General features: G+C 33.5%; 1 protein-coding gene across 1 annotated transcript in view; it reads left to right on the top strand.

Moving 5' to 3' along the window:
• Positions 1 to 23,681, top strand: part of LOC105098877 (phospholipid-transporting ATPase ABCA3) — a 123,230-nt gene that overhangs the window by 46,514 nt on the left and 53,035 nt on the right. Inside the window, exons 13-18 of the mRNA XM_064478510.1 lie at positions 7,707 to 7,824; positions 12,451 to 12,605; positions 17,193 to 17,348; positions 17,693 to 17,903; positions 20,197 to 20,347; positions 23,566 to 23,664. Of these exons, the coding sequence (XP_064334580.1) occupies positions 7,707 to 7,824; positions 12,451 to 12,605; positions 17,193 to 17,348; positions 17,693 to 17,903; positions 20,197 to 20,347; positions 23,566 to 23,664 (890 nt within the window). The remainder of the gene's footprint in view (positions 1 to 7,706; positions 7,825 to 12,450; positions 12,606 to 17,192; positions 17,349 to 17,692; positions 17,904 to 20,196; positions 20,348 to 23,565; positions 23,665 to 23,681) is intronic.

The raw sequence follows: 23,681 nt of genomic DNA on the forward strand, positions 1-23,681 counted from the left end.
CATGTGTTTCTTTAAACCATTCTTTTGGGGTTTGATTAAAATACAAAATTAAAACACAAAAAGCTATATATTTTTAATGCATATAATTTGGTATGTCTATGTCATCTATGTCGTCTATGCTGTAACATATTCATCACCTTGAAACATTTCCTCCTGCCCTTTTTTATTTATTATTAATATTTGTGTGTGTGATAAGCACATTTAATATAAAATCAACCGTCTTAGCAAAATTTAGCACACAGGACAGTATTATTAACTATAGACAGGATTTGTACAGTAGATATTTAGGACTTATCTTGGGTAATTGAAACTCTATAGCCTTTAATTAATACTTCTTATATTCCCCTCCTCCTAGCCACTGGTTACCACATCCACTTTCTGCTTATATGAATTTGACTACTTTAGACTCCTTATGTTAGTGATATCAGGCAGTGTTTGTCTTGTGTCTGGCTTATTTCAGTTAGCATAATGTCCTCATTTTGTCACAAGTGGCAGGATTTTTTTTCTTTTCTTAGGCTAATAGTTCAATGTATTTATATACCACATTTCTTTATCCTTACATCCATGGCTGGACTTTTGGTTTCCTTCCATATCTTGGCTATTGTGAATAATGTTGCAGTAAACATGGGTGTGTTGATATTATTGAGACAATGCTTTTATTTCATTTGGATATAGATGCAGAAGTGGAGTACTGGATCATATGGTAGTTCTAGTTTTAATTTTTTGAGAAATATCCATACTGTTTTCCATAATGACTTTACCAATTTATATTTTCTCCAGTAATGCATAAGGGTTCCCTTTTTATGTATCCTCACTAACACTTCTTATCTTTACACTGTTCAACAATAATAATAATTTTTCATCATAATAATAGCCATCTAACAGGTGTGAGGTAATATTTCATGGTGTTTATTTGCATTTCTGTGATGATTAGTGATTTTGAGCATCTTTTCATATACCTATATGTTTTCTTCAGAGAAATATCTGTTCATTTCTTTGGCCTGTTTTTCAGTTGTTACTTGTTTTCTTGCTATTAAGTGGTAGGAATCCTTACATATTTTAGATGTAAACTTATGAGATATGCAGCCTGCAAAATTTTTCTCCTTTTTCACAAAATGCCTCTTCATTGTGTTGATTAGTTCCTTTGATGTGCAGCAACTTTTTGGTTTGATGTAATTCCACTTGTCTATTTTTGCTTCTGTTGCCTATGATTTTGGTGTCATATCCATGAAATTATTACCAGGACAAAGGTCAAGAGGTTTTGCTGATGTTTTCTTCTACAGTTTTCTAGTTTCTGGTGTTACATTTAAGTCTGTAATCCATTTTGAGTGAATTTTTGTATATGGTGTAAAACTAGGGCCCAATTTCATTGTTTTGCAAGTAGATAACCAGTTTTCCCAGTACCATTTGTTGGAAAGACTATCCTTTATCCATTGTGTATTCTTGGCATCCTTGTTGAAGATCTTTTCACCATATATACTTGAGTTTATTTCTGGGTTCTCTGTTCTGTTCCATTGGTATATGCCTGCTTTTATACCAACACCATGTTGGTTTCATCGATGTAGCTATGTAATATATTTTGAAGCCAAAGAGTGTGATGCTTCCAGCTTTTTGAAGCCAAAGAGTGTGATGCTTCCAGCTTTGTCTTTCTTGCTTAAAATTGCTTTGGCTATTCAGAGTCTTTTGTGATACCACATAAATTTTAGGATTGCTTTTTCTATTCTTGTAAAAAATGCCAGTGGGATTTTGAAAGGCAGTGTATTGAATCAGTAGACCATTTGGGTAGTATGGACATTTTAACAATACTAATACCCCCAATCAATTAACACAGGTTGTCTTTCTACTTATTTGCATCTGCTTTAATTTTTTACTCAGTATATCATGGCTTTTAGTATACAAGTTTTAAAGTTTCTTGGTTAAGTTTATTCCTAACAACTTCATTGTTTTTGATGCTGTGTTTTCTTACTTTCCTTTTTCAGATAGTTCATTTTTTGTATATAGAAATATAATGATTTTTGTATGTTGATTTTGCATCCTAGAACTTTGATGAATTCACATATTTCTAACAGAAGTGTGTGTGTGTGTGTGTCTGTGTGTGTCTGTGTGTGTGTGGAGTCTTTAGGATTTTCTAAATCTAGGATTATGTCATCAGCAATAAAAATTACTTTACTTCTTACTTTCTGATTTGATGCTGTTTAATTCTTGTCCTTGTCTAATGCTATAATCAGGATTCCCAGTACTATGTAGAATAGAAGGGACAAAAGTGGATATTCTTGCCTTATTACAGATCTTAGAGGAAAAGCTTTCAGTTTTTCACCATTGAAAATGTTTACTATGGCCTTTTTATGTAGGGCCTTTACTGTTTTGAGTTACTTCTATACCCAATTTGTTAAGAATTTTTATCATGAAAGGATGTTCCCTCTTGTCAAATGTGTTTTCTATAAATCCTAAGGTGATTGTGTAATTTTTTTCCCTTTATTTATAGTAATGTGATATATCACGTTGAATGATTTGCTTATGTTGAACCATCCTTGAGTCCCAGGGATAAATCACATTAGCCATTGTACATGATCCTTTTAGTGTGCTGGTAAATTCAGTTATCTAATTTTCTTGAGGATTTTTGCATCTACATTCATCGGGGATATTGGCCTGTACTTTTCTTGAGATGCCTGATTTTGGTATTAAGGTAACGCTGGCCTCATTAATTGAATTTGGAAGAGTTCCACTGTTTTGTGTTAGTCTTGGCCTGTTGCTAGTGATGCTATCAGCTAAGAATGTTTGGGGGCGCCACCTGAGCCCATACTACATGTGGTGAGCCCCGACAGATGCTTCTCCAAATGGAGTCAGTGTTGTGGCTGGACCTCCCTTGTGGTTCTTATTAAATCATAAGAAGACACCTCAGCAGTAACCATCAGGAGACTGAAAAAACAATGTTTATTACTCACAGTCCTGGAGAGTACATAGCACACCTGGGGTCACACAGTGATCGTGGGTAGAGGAGACAGCAGGGACCAGGAGTTCTTCCTTTATTGGGGCTGAGGATGGGGTATCTAGAGTTTTATGGGCTCACTCTTTATGGTGAATTCAAAACATAACAGCAGAAATTAAAGTGTAGGAAGGGAAACACAGGGTCATTCAAATGGTCAGTTAGGTCACCAAGACTTTCTAATAATGGAACTTCATGTGTGGGGTGGCCTGGCTGTTAATCTAGTTGTGCAATTGGCAACATGTTTGTTCGAGATGGATGTCTTTGAAATGGATGCCTCAAGAATCAAAAGCTTAATTCTTGAGAGTCTGTACATTTAGACTAAATTTGTATTTACACTGTCTTTATGATAAATGGGTGAAAAAATGTTAATATACTACTGGATTCTTTAATTTCTCTTTTAAATTTGGCTTGTACCAGGACTAAAAACCTCAATTTTATCTTCATGTCAGTGGGGATATTTTTAAATGTCTACATTCTTTTAACTGTTAGAAGACCGAAAAAAATTATATTACAATCAAAAAAAGATAACTGTCAGGTACTTACACTACATTTCATATTCTTCTATTTTTGGAATAGTTTAAGAAGTATTCACATTGCTTCTTCTTTAAATGTATGGTACAATTCACCTATGAAGTCATCTTATCTTAAACTTTTTTGTGGGGAGTTTTTTAAATTACTGACTCAATCTTCTATGAACATAAAACTTACAGCTATTACTATTTTAATCTGATAGCTCAATTTCAATTCCATCCAAAAACTCTATAAACTTTTACTCCTCCACACCCTTAAATTATATATATGTCTGAATTTACTTCTTTCTATGTAGTGTAGCCATTAACCATTTTTTGTGGTTATAGTTATTCTTAATACTTTTGTGTTTTAGCTTTTATAGTAAGGTTAAACAGTATATTTCACCCTTACAGTATTACATTATTCTGTATTGATCTTCTGTTTTTACCTTTACCTGTGAGATTTATACTTTGATATGCTTCCGTGTTGCCCTTTATCCTCCTTTTGTTTCGACTTGAAGATCTCTCTAAGGTGCTAAAGCACATTTCTAGTAGTGATTAACTCCCTCACTTTTTGTTTGCATGGGAAAGTCTTTATCGCTCTTTTATTTATAAAGAACATTTTTTGTCAGGGATAGTATTCTTGGTTGGCAGTGTTTTGCAGGGAGTACTTTGAATGTATCATCCAATACTTTCCTGGTCTTCAAGGTTTCTACTGAAGAATCCATTTACGGTCTCATATAATTTCCCTTGTAAGTGACAATTCACTTTTCTCTTGCTGCTTTCAAAATTCTCTTTGTCTTAATGTCAAAGTTTAGTTTTAACATGTCTCAGTGTAAACCTTTATGTTTAACCTATTTGAGATGTTTTGGGCCTTTAAATCTGGATGTCCATATGCCTTCTGAGATTTTTTTTTTTTTAAATAAACTTAGTGTCTCTTTCTCTCTCTTCTTTCCTTCTGGAACTCCCACAATGCATAAACTGATTTTCTTCATATATTCCATATGTTCTGTAAGCTTTTTCACTATTGAAAAAAATTTTTTTTCTTTTAGTACTTCAGACTGGATAATTTTTAATTACCTATCTTCAAGCTTGCTGATTGTTCTGCTTGATCAAGTCCCCTGTTGATGCTCTCTATTGAATTTTCCATTGAGTCATTATCATTAGATTCTTTAGTTCCATAATTTCATTTGGTTCTTCTTTATGGGTTCTATCTTTTTCTTGAACTTCACATTTCATTCATTTATTGTTTTCCTGGTTTCTTTTCATAGTCTATCCACATTCTCTTACAGCTCTCTGGGCTTTTTAATGATGATTATTTTGAATTCTTTTTCAGGGAGTTTATAGATCTCCATGTCTTTAGGTTTGGTTACTGGAAGTTTTGGGGGTTTTTTTTTGAACAGTGTCAGCAAATATATTTGTTAACACTACTACCAATTTGGAGTGGAGTTTCATTTTGATCCTTTGGTGGTATCATGTTTTCCTGATTCATGGTTCTTATAGCTTTGCATTGTTCTCAGCAAATTTGAAGAGGCAGTAAACTCTTCTAGTCCTTATCAGCAGGGAAAGCTCTTTATTGGTGCCTGCTCTGAGATGGCAGGATCCATGGATTAGCCAGGTAGCAGGGTCTATATGGAGGCCAGACACCTGGGTTTACAGGGAGGCAATCTTGGTGCCAGAGTCTGCAGATGGTTGGGCATGGACCCAGGGTCTGTGGATAAGTCTGATGCTGAAGTGCACAGGTGAGCCTGCTTACTCCACTTGTCTTTTAGTTCATGTTTGCCTGATATAGTTTCCTCATTTTTTGCTATTAAACTATTTGTGTCTTTATATTTAAAGGGGCATTTTTTTTGTCTATGTATATACAAATGTAAGCTTAGTTCATGCTTTTTATCCAGTCTGATAATCTCTGCCTTTTAATTGGTGTGTCTGTATTATTTATACTTAATGTGTTTATTGATTTATTGATATGGTTTATAGTTATTCTACTATTTTATTTTTGTTTCTACCATATATTCTTTGTTCTCCTTTTTTTCTGCTTTCTCTTCAATTAATTATTTTTCTGAGATTCCACTTTATTTCAGTTTTATCTATTAACTATAAAAGTTTGTTTTTATATTTTAGTGGTTTCTACTAGATATATTATACAACTTACTACAGTCTGTCTTCATATGATATTACGCCATTTCACGTAGTATACTCATATTTTTACACTCAGAGACTTCATGCTATTATTGTTAAACATTTACTTACACGTGTTACAAAACCAGCAATATATCATTATCATTGTGCTTAATTTTTCATTTATATTTTAAGAAACTTGAAAAGAAAGAGCTATGTAGTTACCAATGTCGTTAATATTTCCTGTGCTATCCATTTCTTTGTTTATACCTAGATTTCCATCTGGTATCATTTCCCTTCTTCCTGATAGACTAGCTTTAACATTTCTTTTTGTGCAGGTCTGCTAGTGATTAATTCTTTCAGAATTTCTATGTCTAACATCTTTATTTTACCTTCATTTTTGAAAGATATTGTCACTGGATATAGAATGTTAGCTTAAAGATGCTACTCACTTATCTTTTGTACACCCATTGATTCCAATGAAATGTCTGCTTTAATTTTTACCTTTTTTCCCCCACATATGTAGTTCTTTTTTTCAAAGCATTTCTTTAGTAGTGCTTTGTGCAATTTGAGGATGTTGTTCCTTGAGGGTAGTTTCCTTCTTGTCCTTCGGTTCCGTTGAGTGTTCTTCTTGAATGTGTAGGTTTATCATTGTCATTAAATATGGAAAATTTTTGGCTGTTATATGTTCAGTTATTTTTATGTCCCAAACCACTTCAGGGACACTAACACACCTTTATTATGCCACTAGAAGTTGTATCTCAGCTTGATGTTGCTTTTTTCTTTTAGATGATCATTTCTGCAGTTTGTTTTCTCTTGTTTCTATTGCTGTGTCTTTAAATTAACTTTTTTTTCTTTTGTGTCTAATCTGCTATAAATCCCATCAAGTATATTTTCATTTTAGAAATTATAGTCATCTCTAGAAATTTTGTTTGTTTTTAAAATAACTTCTATATCGTAACTTTTTCAATGGGTGGCATACATATATAATAATCATTTTGATGTGTTTGCTCATTTTAACAAGTATGTCAGTTCTAGGTTGATTTCAGTTGGCTGGTTTACTCATTATAGGTCATCTTTTCCTGCTTCTTTACATTTTCGGGTTCTGGGTATTTCTGTATTCCACAAAATACTCTTGATCTTTGTTTTTCTAGTTTAGATTTGCCAATGAGAGAAATTTACAAATAGACACATAGGCAGATTTTAGATTCACCTAGGTGAGTACTTGAGAACCACAGGCTGTCTAATTTCAGACTGAGATTGTTAACTCTCGAATAACATGGGCTTAAACTGCAGGGGTCCACTTCTATGTGGATATTTTCCAGTAGTAAACACTACATTTCTACATGATCCGTGTTTGGTTGAATCACAGATAAGGAGGAACTGCAGAGACAGAGGTTGACTATAAATTACATGCAGATTAACCCCCACATTTTCAAGGATCAGCTATAGTAGGAGTTTCCAAGAGATCTGTCAGAAGAGTTGTCAAACATGTTTTGTAAAGGACTGAATAAATGTTTTAGGCTCCATGGGCCACATACAGTTTCTGTCACATATTCTTTTTTGGTTTGTTTGTTTGTTTTACCAAGCCTTTAAAAGTATAAAAATCTGTTCTTAGTTCATTGGCCAAAACAAAACAAAACAGATAATGAGCCGTATTTGAGTTAACAGACTCCTCGGAATCTCAAGAATTTCTGGATGTACTTTTATCAGTCACTAAAATTCTGACTGAAATCATGGCATCAGTTTTTCTGATCATTGGTGGCAGCTTCTATGAGCCTCCCTAGCTCTTGCTACAGTTGAGTAAGCCCATAATTACTACATGATATTGTTCATACATAGAATACAGAGAAATCTCTACTTTACTTACCAAATTTAGATAGATATACATACTACTGAGACTTCACCTTTATTTCAACTAGTATACAAACTAGTTCACCTACAAATATTATTCCTTGTTCACAGCATCATCTTTTTACATTGTGAGTTTATGATATGGTATTTCTTGAAGGATAAAGGATATAAGTGTTTATCATTTGTTAACTGATAGTGACAGATACCAAGTTATTCTTTTCTTTATTCCACAGGAATTCGGTGACAAAGTAGCAATAAACAACATGTCTTTGAATTTATATAAGGGACAGATCACTATTCTTCTAGGACAGAATGGTGCAGGAAAAAGCACAACCTTGTCTATTCTTACAGGTATGCATTCAGCTCTGTCCAGAGCACAAGTCAGATCCCTTTTAAAACTGTAAACCAATCTGTAATTTGTAGTCTTAAGTATATTGTTATTTCAGTCTTGTAGTTATTATTACAGTTTCAATTATTTAAAACCAAGGTGCTCCAAGTGATATAATAAATTTATTTATTCAGTTAAAAATTTGTATGCCAATTTTTTATAGGATTGATAATACAATGGTGATTTCAAAGTTCTTAACACTTAGTTTTATACTCTGGTAGAGATACCCACAAGAAACTTGAAACATACAACAAATCATAAGTAAGAAGGGAGATGTAGGATGCTATTCACTCAATAGAATGACATCTAACCTGATTTGGGGATGAATAGGGAAGTGACATCAAATGTGAGTCAAATAGGAAGTATAAAGAGCTATGAAGGGAAGGGAAGAAGAATATTACAGGTATTAGCAAAGAATAGGAAACTTAAAGGCATGGCACATCTATATGACTAGACCAAAGAAGGAACTTAAATAATGGTAAAAGATGAAGCCAGATGAGTAATCAAAAAGTCAAATTATAAAAGGTTGGGGAAGCCATGCTGTCAAGTTTAGAATTTATTCTGAGACCAATGACAAGCCACGGAAGAGTATTTTATCAAGGTTTATACTTTAGAAATACTGCATTTACTAGAAAGGAAGAATGGATAAGGAATACTAAGACCACTGGAACAATGAATCCCATGTTGTTGGTGAGGTTAGTGTAAGTCCTAGAGGCTGGAGCTGGGCTAAGCCTAGTGGTTGAGATAAAATAGCCTATCCTTGATACAAAAGTGATACCAAAACTAAGACAGAAGGGGCAGACACTACTCATATTCTCTGCTGTTCTATATATTTGAACTGACTCCCTCTAAATCTCAATTAAAACTCTTCTTAAAAGAATGACTGCCTAGCTAACATCAGAAGGTTATGATTTGAATTATTGTTACCTTCATGATAATATATGCAATATACATATGCTGTACATAAGTTATCCTGGGACCCACTCCATGCTTTATTTTTTTCTTTTTGTGGTGAGAACATTTATTTATTTATTGAAGTATAATTGACTTAAAATACTACTTTAGTTTCAGGTGTACAACATAGTGATTAAATATTTTTATACATTATGAAATGGTCACCATGATAAGTCTACTAACCATCTGTCATCATACAAAGTTATTGCAATATTACTGACCATATTCCTTATGCTGTACATTTCATACCCATGACTTGCTTATTTTATAACTGGAAGTTTGCACCTCTTAATCTCCTTCACCTGTTTCACCCATTCTCCCAAACCCCCTCCCCTCTGGAAATCACCAGTTTATTCTCTGTATCTATGACTGTTTCTGTTTTGTTATGTTTGTTTGTTTTGTTTTTTAGATTCCACGTATAAGGGAAGTCAGATGGTACCTGTCTTTCTCTTTATGACTTATTTCCCTTAGGGTGATACCCTCTAGGTCCATCCATGTTGTTACAAATGGCAAGATTTCATCCTTTATGGCTGAGTAATATTCCATTATAGATAGACAGATAGACAAACAGACAGACAGACAGACAGATCGATCAATCTAGACAGACAGACAGATAGATCGATCAGTCGATCTCATATCTTCTTTATCCACTCATCTATCAGTGAATACTAGGTTGCTTCCATTACATCTTAGCTATTGTAAATAATGCTGCAATGAACACGGAGGTGCATATATCTTTTTCAAATTAGTGGTTGTATTCTCTTTTTTAATTTTTTGAGGAACCTTCTATTTTTTTTGTTTGTTTATACAGTTTAATTCACACATTCATTAACATTAAATATTACTTCATGAATTCTACAAGAGAATAACAATTTCAAAAACCACTAACATATTTGAAAAATTTCAAGCAAATCAACAAATGAAAATATATAGAAACTTGTTCTTATAGCTGCATTATCATTCATAAAAATACTAATTAAGATGAGTAACTCAAGTTAAAATTAAACATATCTCATATTTTACTAAACTGTACATCCCAGATGAAAATGAGATGTGAATTGAATATCAAAGAACAAATTTTTAGAAGTTTGAAAGTTCAAAAAATGTAACTGGAAACTTAGGGTTTTCTTTTTCTTATATCCCTGCACATTTTTGACTAAAAATGAACAACATTTTCACCTGCCATTTTCAAAACACAAACACCAGATGATCATCATTCCCTCCCCGAAATAATACATCCTAATAATATATATTAAATCAGCCTTTACACATAACCACAGACTCATGCTAACACAGCAGGAATATACTTATGAAACATATAAAAGATTGACATATTGGATACAAATTTTCAGAAAGGGGAAAAATTATATTTCTTAAACTTTCAAAAGAAAGGCCAAAATATATATTATTTTAGAATTTATAATCTATAATTTTCACCAATATTGTAGTCATTCTCCAAGTTGGCTAACCTGTTTTTATTTGCCACGATACCTCCCTTTGAAAAAGAAATAAGACAAACTACTTCATTTAAAAGTAAATATGTAATAACATAAGGAAGTATTTAGTGTTATGTTGGAATATAAAATTTGAATGTTTGAAAAGTCACATATTTTAAAAGCATAGTGAAAGTATTTCTTGTAAGCTAAAGGCTTAAGGTTTATTGAAAAAATAATGGTGTTCTATTTCACTTGGGTGATCCCATTTTGGACTTTTCAGTCACAAAATATGAGGAAGAATTAAAAATCATAATAATTTATCTCTGAATTTAAGCATATATTGTCAGTTGGGAAGGAAAACTATTACTATATTGTTACTGACATTAATTTAGCAAAAGATCTGTCTGAACAGATTTAAGTCATAGGTCTATTTACTTTTTCCCATATACTCAGAAATCATAACAAAATTTTTAGTCAGCTTTTTCATTGGTTCCCCAAAATTTGAACATTTGATGAAAATGTTTAGAATTTCTCAAAACTGTCATGACTCGTCTTACACTTACCAGTGCTATAGTGATGCTGCATCTGATAACAGCTAAAAGCTTTAAGAAATAGTAACAATAATTCTTTTTTATCTCAATTACTAGCAATTTATGGCTTTTTTAGGGCCTCACTTCTTCTTTTGGCCCAGATTCATTTTTCTTTTTTTTTTTTTTTAACATTTTTTATTGATTTATAATCATTTTACAATGTTGTGTCAAATTCCAGTGTTCAGCACAATTTTTCAGTTATTCATGGACATATACACACTCATTGTCACATTTTTTTCTCTGTGAGTTATCATAACATTTTGTGTATATTTCCCTGTGCTATACAGTGTAGTCTATTCTACAATTTTGAAATCCCAGTCTATCCCTTCCCACCCTCCACCCCCCTGGTAACCACAAGTCTGTATTCTCTGTCTGTGAGTCTATTTCTGTCCTTTATTTACACTTTGTTTTTGTTTGTTTGTTTGTTTTTGTTTTTGTTTTTTAGATTCCACATATGAGCGATCTCATATGGTATTTTTAATTTTTTGAGAACCTTCACACTGTTTTCCATAGTGGTTATACCAATCATATTCCCACCAACAGTTCATGAGGGTTCCCTTTATTCCACATCCTTGCCAACACTTGTTATTTCTTCTCTTTATTTCTTTTTATAATACGCCATTCTGACTAGTGTGAGGTGCCATGCTTTACATGTTATTTAAGAATACATATTACGCACTTTCCCATCTACATATGCTCATGCCCTTTCTCTCATTGGAAATGTCTGAATCAACTTTCTATCTATTGAAGTCCTATCTATACAGCAAATGCAGCGCAAAAGCAACCATCCAGGGCAAAATGGCAGAGGAGGTAGTGCCAAGTTTCAGTACCGTCACAGACTAAATAGATGAAGGAGGTCAAAAGGTACAAGCTTCCAGTTATAAAATAAACAAGTCATGGGATTGTGATTACAGCATGGTGACTACAGTTAAATTTGAAAGTTGCTAAGAGAGTAAATCTTAAAAGTTCTCATCATAAGAAAAAAATGTAACTATGTATGGTACTGGATATTAACTAGACTTTTTATCTTGATCATTTCATAATATATACAAATCTAAAATCATTATGTTGTATACCTGAAACTAATATAATGTTAGATGGCAAAGACATCTCAATTAAAAATTATATTTTAGATACAATAAATGATTGATAGGGTTTAAATTGCTTTATAGTTTCTTTCTTACATATTGCCAAATGAGGAATCCTGGACTTGTTATTAGTATTTAAATTTCTTGAGAAAAGTTAAATATTCCAGATCTCTATGATTTTCATAGCATCTGCATAGTACCTAATGTGGTTCACAAATATAGTAACTGGCTGATTGCAATGCAAATACACTGAAATATAGCAAATTATTTAAAATTTTATTACCAATATAATCCATACCCATTGTAGAAAATAAATATACACATGCAAAAAAAGAAAGAAAAAAGAAAATTTAGGTAGATAGGTATAACTTGATATTTTCCTGTTAAGTATTCTTCTGCAGGAGACAGTGCTAATTCCTTTGAGTAATTCACAAATAGATTGAATTTGAGATGCTAACTTGCACCATCTTATGTTCTCTCACCAAAGCTCAGCTTTTGTCACGTCTTTGGCTTATTTGTAGGTTGTTACCCTCCTACGAGAGGACAGGCCTATATTGATGGATATGACATCACAAAGAACATAATTAAGATTCGAGAAAGCTTGGGCTTTTGCCCACAGCATGACTTGTTGTTTAATGATTTGACACTATCAGAACACCTTTTTTTCTACTCTGTGGTGAGTCAGATTGTTTTTAATTGTACAGAAAATTTAACTTATTTCTTTTTATATACAGATCTATGAACTTTAACCTATTTAACCAACAGCACAATCAGGATACAGAACAGTTTCATCACCCTCAAACACTCCCTCATGCTATTCCTTTGTAGTCATCCCTCTCCCCAGGTAACACCACTGGTCTGTCCTTTATCACAGCTATTTTGTCTTAAGAATATCACGTAAATGGAATCATATAGTAGGTAATCTTCAGAGATTATCTATTTACACAGAGCATAGTGCCTTTGAGATCCATCTGTGCTGTTCCATGATCACCAGTGGATTTCTTTTAATTGCTAAATAGTATTTCATGTTTGGATGTAACAGTATACCAACTGAAGGACACCTGGGTTGTTTCCAAGCTTGATGAGTATAAATAAATCTGTTCTGAGTTTCATATACAAATATAAGTTTTCATTTCTTTCAGAGTAGGATTACTGGATGATATAAATTATAAGAGTTCAACTTTATTCGAAACTGCCAAACTCTTCCAGAGTGGCTGTACATTTTGCACTCCTATGAGCAATGTATGAGAATTCTAAGTGCTCCACATACTTGCCAGAATTTGGTCTTAATACCTTTTAAAAATTAACCACTCTAATAGATGTGTAGTTCTATCTAATCATGGTTTTAATTTGCATTTCATGCAAGCTAATAATGTTGATCATCTTTCATGTGGTTATTTGCCATTTTTATAGCCTTTTTGGTGACTTATTTGTTCAGACCCTTTGTCCTTTTTTAAAAATATGGGCTGTTTGTTTCCTTATTATTTAATTTTTAAGAACTCTTTATATATTCTAGATATGTCCTTTGTTGGATATGTGCTTTGCAAATATTTTTCCCAAACTGTAGCTTGTCTTTTCTTTTCTTGAAAATGTCTTTTGCAGGGCAAAACTTTTTAAATATTGAAATCCAATTCTTAATGTTCTAGCCCTTTACTATCTTTTCTAGAACTCTGTGCCTAACTCCAGGACATGAACATTTTATTTTGTATTTTCTTCCAAATTTTTGTAGTTCTACATGTTACACTGTGATCCATTTCAAGTTAGTCTTTGTATAAAGACCTACAGTTTAGTTCATTTTTTGCATATGTGTATAACTAATTGTTCTAACACCATTTTTTGAAAGTACTATTCTCTCATCTTTTTGTTTTTTGCACACTTGTCAGAGATTAAATGGTCATATTTCTATGGCTTATTTGTGAACACTATTTTCTCTCTTTTCTGTTCCATTAATCTGTGTGTGTATCACTTTACAAATACCACACTGTCCTAAGTAGTATCACTTTATAGTAGGTCTCAATATAGATAGTGCTGTTCATCCAACTATGTTTCTTTTCCTAAAGCATTTTAGCTATTACAGCCGCTTGGCCCTTCCTGAAATTATTTTGTGTTATCTTTTATATATCTGTGAAAGTTCTGCTGTAGTTTTGATTGGTATTACGTTAAATCTATATATCGTGTTGTTGAAAATTAACATTGCTACTACGTTGAGATTTCAAATACTTGACCACAGTATCTCTCTCCATTGAATTAGGTCTTCAATTTCTTTTATCACCATTTCTAGTTTTGAGTACACAGATCCAATACCTATTTTCCTAGATATGTGTGTATGTGCATGTTTCATTTTATTATATGGAGCTTTACTTTTTTTCACTTCCAGTTGTTGATATATTGTACACAGAAAAATGACTGATATTTGTGTGTTGACCTATTATCCTCTGACCTTGCTAAGCTCACTTATTAGGTTTAGGAGTGTTTTTTGTAGTTTTCTTGGTTTTATACATAGACAATCATGTCATCGGAGAATAGGGAGAATTTCTTTTTTGTGTGCCAGTCTGTATGCCTTTTCTTTCTTTTTCTTACCTTTTTCAATGGTTAGGAACAGTATGCTGTTGAATATGATTATTGAGAATGGGCATTCTTGATTTGTTTTGATCTCAGGAGGAAAGCACTGTCTTTCAGCATTAAGGGTTTTTTGTGTTTTTTTTTTTTTGTATATACCCTTTATCACCTTTAAGGAAGTTGCTTCTATTCTTAGTTTGCTGGGAGTTTTTATTATGAGTGAATATAGTATATGATCAACGGCTCTTCCTGTGTCTATTAATGACTGTGTGGTTTTTCTTCTTCTTTAGACTGTTAATGTGGTAGATTACATTGATTGATTTTCGAATATTGGAACAGCCTTACAGATGGAGAATAATCCTCACTTGGTCATGGTATTTTTTAATTCATCACTCAGTTTGATTTGATAATATTTTGTTCAGAACTAAGTTTGTGAAGGCTATATTAGCCTGTATCCTTTTTGCTTTGCCTTTGTCTGGTTTTGGTATCAGGATAGTACTGGCTTCATAAAATGAGCTGGGAAGTGTTCCTTTCTTTCATATTTTCTGGAAGAAATTGAAATTTATTTTATTTTATTTTATTGATTATTAACTTTATTTCTTCTTAAATGTTAGGTAAAGTAAAACCATCTGCATCTGGAGATTTATTTTTTGATGTTTTATCACTATATTTTCATTTTTATTCAGTTCAAAATATTTTCTATATTTCTTGAGACTTCTGTGACTCACAGATCATTTACAAGTTATTTTCTTTAATGTCAAGTGATGAAAAGTTGTCCTGTTTTCTTTCTGTTATTTTAATTTAATTCTATATTGGTCAGAGATCATACTTGGTGTTACTCTAAATGTTTTTAAATTGCTACGCTTTTATGACTCACAATATGGTCTATCTTGATGACTGTTCTATACACACTTGAGAATGTTTTCTGCTCTTTGATTGGAATTTTCTGTAATTTTCTGTAAACATCAGCTGATTCAGTAACTTAAGGTTGTTGTTTGGTTTTTCTGTTATATTTGTTGATTTCTGTCTAGTGGGTCTGTATTTGAGTGAGGAGTATAGAAATTTCCTACTATAGTCATATATTTTTCTATTCATTTCAGTTGTCATTTTTGTTTTCTCTATTTTAAGTTCTATTGTTAGGTTATGCACATTTAGGATTGTTTAGGATCCTGTTACATTAGGATCAAAATGTAATGTCCTTCTTTTATCTCTGGTACTTTTCTTTGCTCTGAAATCAACTCTGTCTGATATTAATATAACCATTCCAGCTTTCTTTTGATTCGTGTTTCCATAGTGTATCTTCTTCATTCGCTCAGTTTAAACCTACCTATATAATTAAATTTTAAGTGAGTTTCTTGTAGACATTGTATATAGCTGAGTCATTTTTTAAATATAATCTGACAGTCTCTTTCAATTGTTGTGTTGAGGCCATTTATTTTTAAGTATTGATATGCTGGATTTCAGTACACCATTTTATTATTTGTTTCCTGTTTGTTCCCACTGCATTTTCCCTCTGTTTCCCCTTTCCAGTCTTAATTTGGGTTTTAAACATTTTTAGTACTCCATTTTAATTTATCTATTGTGATTTTTTTTCTATATCTCTTGTATGCATTTTTGGTGGTTGTTCTAGGAACTACAAAATATAGACTAGGCTTTTCACAGTTATTTAGAATCAATATTCTCCAACTGTGTTGAATGTAGAAACTTGACTGCATTAGGTATTTTATCCTCCTCCCTTTAAGCTGTAGTTGTCATATATTACACCGACATATATTGAAAACATTATCAGACAATGTTATATTTTTTGCTTGAAATCCTCTAGCATGTTCAAAGAACCATAAGAGAAAAATACTTTTTATATTTACCATTTCTGCTCCCTAGCCAGAAGACACTCAACCTTCATGATTGTGCCACATCCTAGTGGCAGGAAGACAGAGAGAGAGCAGTAAAAACCAATTGGGTTATGTCTTTTCTGAGCCATGGTTCCACTGAACTGAGAAGAAGATTTCCTCCCCCTCAGAGTTTTGGCTTTTGCAGGATTCCCACTCTTTTCCAGTCTTGCCACCATTCCTGTCCCAAGACTTCCCATGGGGTGGAGCACAAGAGAACAGAGGGGGAAAAATGGGACTGCCCCTCCCACATTTCCTCAGAGCTTTAGGAGTTTTTCCTTTTCCACTCTTCTAGAGGATTTATCCTTAATCTCATTCTGTCTGCACTGCAGTGCTCACTTCCAGGCTTTGGATTGCTTTCAGCTCAGGCTGGAGGATACATAAGGGAAAGATGGTAAACTCAACACTGGTTCAGTGGCACTTCAGATTATGATGTTCTTGGCCTGATCCAGCGGCTGATGTTTACTTTTTATAGTTCTCCATGTTTAATAATCGAGTTCAGTGGGAGATAAAGGGTTGTGTGTGTTTACTTCATCATATCTGGAAGCTAGAGATAGGTTTCTTGTCTGCCTCTATTCATGATCTTCAGGTATCTTTATAAATTCTGAAAATTCTTTTTTTAGGAACTCTCCTTTAGACATAAAGGGAGGCAATGGGAAGAAGACACTACGTAGCTGATGTCAGAAAAGAGCTGGTATAAAATTCTTTCAGGATACAGTTAAAAGAAACTTCATTTATCTATACAGATGTGTAAGAAAACTTATGACCTGAGGATAAACTGGATGCACCATGTAAATTCTGGCTCCTCTTTCTAGGTAAAAAATATACGTCAGGAGGTGTCTCTTCTGGAAATGGACCATATGCTGTCTACTTTTAACCTGCTAGAAAAGCGTGATACATTTTCAAAGTCACTAACTGGAGGAATGAAGCGCAAACTCTCCATCATTATAGCACTTTTAGGGGGCTCCAAGGTATTAAGAAAGAGAGAATGAGAGAGAGGGTGGGTGGGCAGAGAGAGGGGCACTAAAAATGGATTTCTGCCAGCTGGTCTGGAAAACTCAGCTGACAAAAACCTGAGAGTTCATATGAATCTTAAAGGAACATTGCCAGTAATAATCAGAATGAAATGGCATTATTGGCTCAACTGTTTAATTTAAATTACAGTTTAGGATTTTTTTTCCTAGAGTTTTTACCACTATTTTTAGTCCAGACTCTTTGTATTTGTTTAAATGTGTTCCCCTCAAGTAGTAAATTATCCCACAAGTAGCATATCATCAATTATCAGTGGTTATGGAATTGTTCTTCTGGTTTTTAGGTAGTGATACTTGACGAACCATCATCTGGCATGGACCCAGTCTCAAGGAGGGCCACCTGGGATCTCCTTCAGCAATTTAAACGTGATCGTACCATCTTACTGACCACCCACTACATGGATGAAGCTGATGTCCTGGGTGACCGAATTGCCATCATGGTCGATGGGACCCTGCAGTGCTGTGGCTCTTCAATCTTCCTGAAACAAATATATGGTCTCTCCTCCCTTTGATCATTCTTAGGATATTGGTGCCTTAATAGTCTTCTAACAAGATTTTTAAGTATATTTTGTCTATATATCGAAAACTTCAACGACTCCCTCTGTCCTATTAATTAGGTCACAACTATTCTAGTTGGTTTTTAAGGCCCTTTACAATATGCATATTTTTATAAATATATGCTCACTTTTTCTCCAATACATAGCTTTAGATTCAGGAAATGGTTTTATCAACCTACAAAGGCCATGCCGAATTCTCTTGTTTTGCACCTACTAACAGTTTTCTTTGTCCCTGGAATGTACTTGTACTGTCTAATAGATTTATTTTAGGTGAATAATTGACTGATTGATGAGGAGAGAAAGTAGAGAAAACAATTATTTCTAATCCTCATATCTCATTTGCCAAACTAATATCAAATCCCCAGTGTGATGAGATAATTCTAAAATGTGGCAATTTACAGTGAGGATGTAGTGCAAAATGAAAGAATCATATAAGTGAAATAAAAGAGTCTTTGACTTGATAAAGCTTTTTTAGAGGATGAAACTAATACATGAAACAGTGAGCTACTGAGGGCTAAAATTACAGTTATAGGAATCCAAAATCAGAGAGTGTGAATGTAGAGATAACTAAGGATGAATTGCTTCTTCATTCATTTATCCAGTATTTGAATTCATTCAACTCATCTTAATTATTTCCTCCATACTGCTTACTATGGCATCCACTTTATATGGCATATTGAATATTCAAAACAACCACCCCATTTTATAGAATGCAAAACTGTGGCCCAGATATATCAAAAAGTTTATCTAAGTCATATTTATTTACCCAGTTAGTTCAAAGTTTATGATAACCTTATAGGTTTGAGTTTCACAACTGACTTGTAAGGGGCTCTATATCCAAAATTAGATTTATGCCATATGAATTGGGTACCTGAGTTAAGGGTCACATGATTTAAACAACTATGCTTTTGATAAACAAATCATTTATAATAATTTCTAATAGCATCCACCAATTTTACTAATTATTGGTAAGATAATACATAATATGTAACTGGATATTCTAAAGATATAATATTTTGGGATATTCAAGTCCCTTCTTTTAGGTGCTAAACTTTCAATATGCTTAAACTGAACTTCTTATATTTTACTCAAAAGCCTGGGATTTGTGTTCACTTCTTTGAGAGCATACAAAATTCCACATTGGTATCAATATTCAGGTCTCACTAACTACCTTGCCTCTCTGCCAAAGAAGGCATTTTCTATTGCTTGGCATCCTAAAAGGACAGACAGTTGAGAAGCTTATTGTCATGATTCCTGCTAAGCGAAAAATAATTTACATATAATTTTGTAAGTAAACCAAAAGTAGTTTGGGTTCCGATGGCTGGTAAATAATGGATAAGTCATTTCATTCTCTGGATGTCAGTTGCCTCATTTGTAAAATGGAGTAATAGTGTCTTCCCCACCATAAGCCAGGTAAGTAAACCAGATTATCAGCTAAGAGATCTGTGCTTAAAATCTATTATTCTTTTGAAAAAACTTAGTCAGTAATACAAATGCAAATACTGTGACCATTTGAAATGCATATATTTTAAAACAGTGATGTTTTCCTCCAAATCCAGAGAATGATTTCTCTATGTAGGCAAAGCACTAATAAAGTATATAAGTTACCTGATTTCCTTAAGGTCTTTAATCAGAAATCATGTTGTCAGGCTTTCCATACTGTCTAAAATTTAACAACATTCCTTCAACATTTCATATCTACCTTCTTTGCTTTACTTTTTCTAACACACTCTTTATTCTAACTTACTCCACTTTATTAGTATCTGTCTCCTTTGTCTAGAAAGTAGCTCTTAAGGAGGCAGGAATTTTACCTGCTTTGTTCACTGCTCTGTCCCCAGGGCCTAGATGTATACTTAATACACAATGGACAGCCAATGACAATAAATGAATATTTATCAAGATTTGAGTTTCAAATATAAGTAACCAGATAACAGGGCCCTTTTTTCATACATATACTGTATCTGGTTATATACATTAAGTTATTATCATTCATGAAGAAAATTATTGAAATTATAGAGGAAGTTGCTATTTATTCAATGTCTTGGTTCTTGGAGCAACATTTGGAAGTTTTAGGTGTGAGAATCCTCAGTTATAACAAAATGTCTACGACATACCATGTCTTCTTCCCTGTGGACCTGGTTACCTGAATCATGGCGAGTCAAATTTGGTCCTACAGGGAAATGAAAAAGTACAAAACTACTTCATCTGGTCTTCTAAATGGTTTCTCTCAGGTGCTGGATATCACATAGTCATGGAGAGGGAACCACATTGTGATGTTGATGAGGTCTCTGCAATGATTCAATCTCATATTCCGGGTGCCATTTTGGAAAGCTGTTTTGGAACTGAATTGTCATTTATCCTACCCAAAGAGCATGCACACAGGTATAGATTCAGAGATTTCTACGTGAATGTTTTGGGTGCCAGAAACCATTTTGAATTTTCCAAGTTTAGTAAGCTTAGTAAGTAGTATTTTGCTAACAAGCCAGGTCTCCAGTTACAGGTATCATTTGTCAACTAGAGTTGAGGAGTTCACAGCTGAAAATTCCTCTCACTGTACAGAAGATTGCTTCATAAGTTCAAGCTCATTCAAGGCTTATTTTATATTTTTCATTCTGGTTTCTTTTTGAGGTGGAAGGAGTGAGGAGGAAGAATTGCAAACTAATGCCTATAGCTAGCTTCCAAGTATTAATAAGGGATATAACTAACAGTAAGATGTTTGTGGTATAAAAATTTTATGTATGTTGAGTAAGGTTCAGGGGAATATTAAGATGATGAAAGAAGAAAGTAGCTTAAATGGCAACTCTTGGAGCAAGGGTGACAAAGACATAGAAAAAACAGGGAGTTTGATCTCAGTAGTTAGCCAAATTAATAATACAGAAGAGACACAGGGATGATAATTCTACCTGGGATTCTCATTTTAAGCTAAGAGAAATGGAAGGTAAGGATAATTACTCATCATTAACCTTCGGGGAGTGCGCCATTTTTATCTTCTTGTCTGAAGTTAGTACTACCTAGATGTCCCGTAGGTGCACGGTGGCTGGCGTACACAAGAAGAGAAGAACAATTTGTAGGATATTGCTTTACATGTCTATGTCATATAGACCTTCTGGTAGAATGAAGGACATAACACACAGGAGTCAGGCCGCCAAGACTCCAATAAATGAAGAGATATGAAAGTAATCATATTTTGTATCCTAGAAGAGGAATAAAAGGAAGAGGAATTACTTGATGGAGCTACACTTATTCAGAGAGTAAATCTGAACCTTCTTGAAAAGCAGGAGCATGGATCAGTATTGAGACAGTTGGGGTGAACCTCAGCCCCAGTCATGAGGAAGAGTAAGGGAAATGAAAGAAACTACAATGGGACATTGATTCAGCAGAGGTTTTGTTGGGTACTTCTAACATTGCATTGTATTTTTAACATCTGGAAGTGCAGAGTGTCTCTGAAAGAAACATGTTAGAGAAGCTGCTTAAACTTAGCACAACACCTGCCCTTCCCATATAATATGTATGCAAATGATATTATCAGAAGAAACCATGAATAATTAATATATCATTAATATTAAGTCCAAAACAGGAAATGTAAGAATTTAGAAATGGGTAATATTTTCATTGTGTCTTCCTACTAAATACTTCAGACATGGAAGACAGCTCATGGAAGAATCTCTGAGAAATGAATAACTAGTCACACAGATTAATATCAACACATTAGATGTGGATTTCTGGGCCAGGGACAGTGGATCATACATGGCACAGAAGTAAATTATGAAGTTGGGGAAGAATGTGTTTGCTCAGAATGAAGTTTTCTTTAATAGGATAATTTTAAACCAAGTATTGAAAGAGAGAGAAAAAAACAACCGGAATAAAATGTCCATAGTCCATGTAGCTCACAGAATAGGTCTCTATAGTAGGGAAAAATAAGATGACAACTACTTGTATGAAGAGTTGTCACAGGGAGTGGGTTCAGACTGAACTGGAGGGTAAGAGTAGAACCAATTATCAAAGCTGGCTAAAGTTAGATGGAAGTGAAATTCAGCTAAAATATGAAAGAAATTAGAAGATGAAGTTTTCAGTCCACCGTGTCTGAGGGTAATCATACATATCCTTGATAGATCCTTACTGAGAATGAGAGTGTTTAAGAAGTGAATGGGTTTCTGGAGAAGGTCTTTTGAACCTAAAACTGTTCATTCTTCCTTGGTAGTAATTACAGCACAATTAGCAACACTTCCGTACAACTCACCTAGCTATTTGATGACATCCTCTCTCTCAGTTCTCAGCTTCTGCTTCACTAACTCCATTTTCTGTTGTCTAGTGATTTATACCCCTTACAATTTGAGCACTCTTTTCCATTTGATGTAGGAACCACATGTGAATAAATTAAGTTTTATCAACTAGCTGTAGTTCTTAACACTTATGGAAAATAAATTGATAATTTTTTAGAAGAACAAAAGATTTGTATCAAAGATCAGGTTATAGTAAGGAGAAATTTGGTAAGGTGAATATCTCTTCCTTATTTCCATTTGTTTCACAGTAAGCATTACAGAATAATGACCTCCTAAACATTTTCCCCGTGGCTAACCAGAAATTATTACAGAACAAAACAATACTGAAAACTCATCTAGCAAAAAAATCTAAAAACCTAATTTTTAAATGGGCAAAGGACTTGAATATACATTTCTCCAAAAAAGATGTACGAATTGCCAATAAGCACATAACTTACTCATTAGGGAAATGCAAATCAAAAACACAAAAGATGACAAATATTAGTAAGGATATGGAGAAACTTGAGAATGTGCATGGCTGTTGGGAATGTAAAATGGTACATCTGCTGTGGGAAACAGTATGACAGTTCGTGAAAAAGTTAAACATAGTAGTACCATGTGATCCAGCAATTCCACTTCTAGGTATATACCAAAAATAATTGAAAGCAGGAACTCCAACAATTATTTGTACACCTATGTTTATAGCAACATTATTCACAAAATCCGAAAGGTGGAAACAATCCAAATGCCCACTGGCAAATGGATGGATAAGCAACATGTTGTGTATCCAAACAATTGAGTATTACTCAGCCTTGAAAAGGAATGAATTTCTGATACATGCTACAATATGGATGAAGGCAGAAAAAAATATGCTAACTGAAATAAGCCAGACACAAAAGGACAAATAATGTATGATTCCAACTCACATAAGGCACATAGAATAGGCAAATCAATAGAGACAGAAAATAAAATGAAATTGAGGAAATGGAGGAAGAGAGAATTATTGAACAGGTAAAGAGTTTTAGTTTGGATTGTCAAATAGTTCTGGAAATGGATGATGATGATTGTACAGCTTGTGAATGTGCTTAATGCTGCTTGACTTTAAACAAATGAATTTATCACTTAAAACTATGAAATAATAAATGTAATGTTTCATGGATTTCACTACATTAAAAAAATTTAATAATTCAGCTGGGAATAAAAGTAATTATTAAATAGGAAAAAGTAAGTGGTCATATATTTTTTCTTAATTCCATTTAATAGAAAGTAAAATAAATTGAAAAAAATGTATTTAGACTAGTGCTAGTAATTTATTTCCTCTTCCTTCCCTCCTTCTAGGTTTGAAGCTCTGTTTAACGATCTGGAAAAGAAACAAAAAGAGCTGGGTATTGCCAGCTTTGGTGCTTCAATCACTACCATGGAAGAAGTCTTCCTAAAGTGAGTAATAAATAATG

Source organism: Camelus dromedarius, chromosome 24 (assembly GCF_036321535.1).
Source record: "Camelus dromedarius isolate mCamDro1 chromosome 24, mCamDro1.pat, whole genome shotgun sequence".
Taxonomy (NCBI): Eukaryota; Metazoa; Chordata; class Mammalia; order Artiodactyla; family Camelidae; genus Camelus; species Camelus dromedarius.